The sequence below is a fragment of the Eucyclogobius newberryi genome, unplaced genomic scaffold (assembly GCF_026437365.1).
Source record: "Eucyclogobius newberryi isolate DKJ021-1_F unplaced genomic scaffold, fEucNew1.0.hap1 SCAF_4, whole genome shotgun sequence".
NCBI lineage: Eukaryota > Metazoa > Chordata > Actinopteri > Gobiiformes > Gobiidae > Eucyclogobius > Eucyclogobius newberryi.
In genome coordinates, this window is record NW_027316056.1 from 40996185 (window position 1) to 40998467 (window position 2283).

The 2283-nt window shown below is 48.7% G+C and overlaps 1 protein-coding gene across 1 annotated transcript in view; it reads right to left on the reverse strand.

Annotated features, from left to right (window-relative positions):
* Window positions 1-826: 826 nt before the first annotated feature.
* Window positions 827-2283, reverse strand: part of LOC140377535 (myelin and lymphocyte protein-like) — a 31738-nt gene continuing 30281 nt past the window's right edge. Inside the window, exon 4 of the mRNA XM_072462976.1 lies at window positions 827-993. Within this exon, the coding sequence (XP_072319077.1) occupies window positions 919-993 (75 nt within the window). The 3' untranslated portion in view covers window positions 827-918. The remainder of the gene's footprint in view (window positions 994-2283) is intronic.

A 2283-nucleotide genomic window follows, 5' to 3' on the forward strand; every position in this document is an offset into this window, starting at 1 on the left:
GGGCGTGGCTAAGGCTAGTGTGTGTGAGGGGCGTGGCTAAAGCTAGTGTGTGTGATGGGCGTGGCTAAAGCTAGCGTGCACAGGAACAGTTTTGCCTAATTTATTTGACTTCTCTGCATGTGAGGGGCGTGGCTAAAGCCTCTACGCCGCGTTTGAACCTCTCTTTATGTCATGCTAATGCTAATGCTAATGCTAATGTCAGACGAATTATGACCTGGAAACATCAGATTGTGGCTCTTGACAAAGCGAGTGCCGTGCGGCCATAAACAGGAAACGACTGTTGCTAACGTGCTACGCTAGCTTTGTGTTGCTAACGTGCTATGCTAGCTTTGTGTTGCTAACGTGCTATACTAGCTTTGTGTCGCTAAGACAAGTTAGCATCAGTGAAAATATGTCAAGTTTAGTAGCGTTTTAGTTTTTTTTTTTTCACTTTTTGTTGCCAATATTCTCACGTTTTTGTTGCTTTTGATCTGGTTTTGTCATGTTGTTGTGTTTTTGTTGCTTTTATTGTTTGGCGATAAATGATTCTTTTCTCTTTCGATCTCCTTGGATCATTCACTCATGAAACACAAGCCACTTTTACACCTTTCATTTATTATGTTCCAATTACTCTTAGAGTTGCAAAAATTACAAAATCATTTTTCATAAACAGTATTAAAAATCTAATTCAGAATTAGTCTTTATTATAATGATCTTACAAAATATCAATTGAAATTAGAGTTTTCACTGAAGAGTTTTTAAAAATCCTCAAATAAACGTGAAAAAATACAAAACTGAATGAAAAATCATGTGATCTGCCGGTGACCAATCAGATCGCGGATGATCCTGAGAAGAGCCTGAGGTCTGCTGTGATTGGTCCGGTGGTGAGGTTAGCCCCGCCCCCTTCAGAGTGAAAGTCTGTTTTGGGATTTCGTGTTTTCAGAAGGACTTCCAGCGATGAGCCGACAGCACGGTGTGTATGAAGTACAGCAGAGTCGTCACGTACGAGAAGACCTGCGGGGTCAAACACGGGGTCAAACACGGGGTCAAACACAAGGTCAAACACGGGGTCAAACACGGGGTCAAACACAAGGTCAAACACGGGGTCAAACACAAGGTCAAACACGGGGTCAAACACGGGGTCAAACACGGGGTCGAACACGGGGTCGAACACAAGGTCAAACACAGGGTCAAACACAAGGTCAAACACGGGGTCAAACACAGGGTCAAACATGGGGTCAAACAGAAGGTCAAACACGGGGTCAAACACGAGGTCAAACACGGGGTCAAACACGGGGTCAAACAGGAGGTCAAACGCAAGGTCAAACACCGGGTCAAACACGGGGTCAAACACGGGGTCAAACAAGGGGTAAAAAACGAGGTCAAATACGAGGTCAAACACAGGGTCAAACACGGGGTCAAACACAAGGTCAAACACGGGGTCAAACACGGGGTCAAACACGGGGTCAAACACAGGGTCAAACACGGGGTCGAACACAAGGTCAAACACGGGGTCGTACACGGGGTCAAACACGGGGTCAAACACGGGGTCAAACACGGGGTCGTACACGGGGTCGTACATGGGGTCGTACACAGGGTCAAAAACGGGGTCAAACAAGAGGTCAAACATAGGGTCGTACACGGGGTCAAACACGGGGTCAAACACGGGGTCAAACACAAGGTCAAACACGAGGTCAAACCTGGGGTCAAACACGAGGTCAAGCACGGTGTCAAACACGGGGTCAAACACGGGGTCAAACACGGGGTCAAACACGGGGTCGTACTCGGGGTCAAACACGGGGTCAAACACGGGGTCGTACACGGGGTCAAACACGGGGTCAAACACAGGGTCAAACACAGGGTCTAACACGGGGTCGTACACGGGGTCGTACACGGGGTCAAACACGGGGTCAAACAAGAGGTCAAACACGGGGTCGTACACGGGGTCAAACACGGGGTCAAACACAAGGTCAAACACAAGGTCAAACACGGGGTCAAACACAAGGTCAAACACGGGGTCAAACAAGGGGTCAAAAACAAGGTCAAATACGAGGTCGAACACAGCGTCAAACACGGGGTCGTACACGGGGTCAAACACGGGCTCGTACACGGGGTCGTACACGGGGTCGTACACGGGGTCAAACACGGGCTTAAACACGGGGTCGTACACGGGGTCAAACAAGAGGTCAAACACTGGGTCAAACACGGGGTCAAACACAAGGTCAAACCTGGGGTCACACACGGGGTCAAACACGGGGTCAAACACGAGGTCAAACACGGGGTCAAACACGGGGTCAAACACAG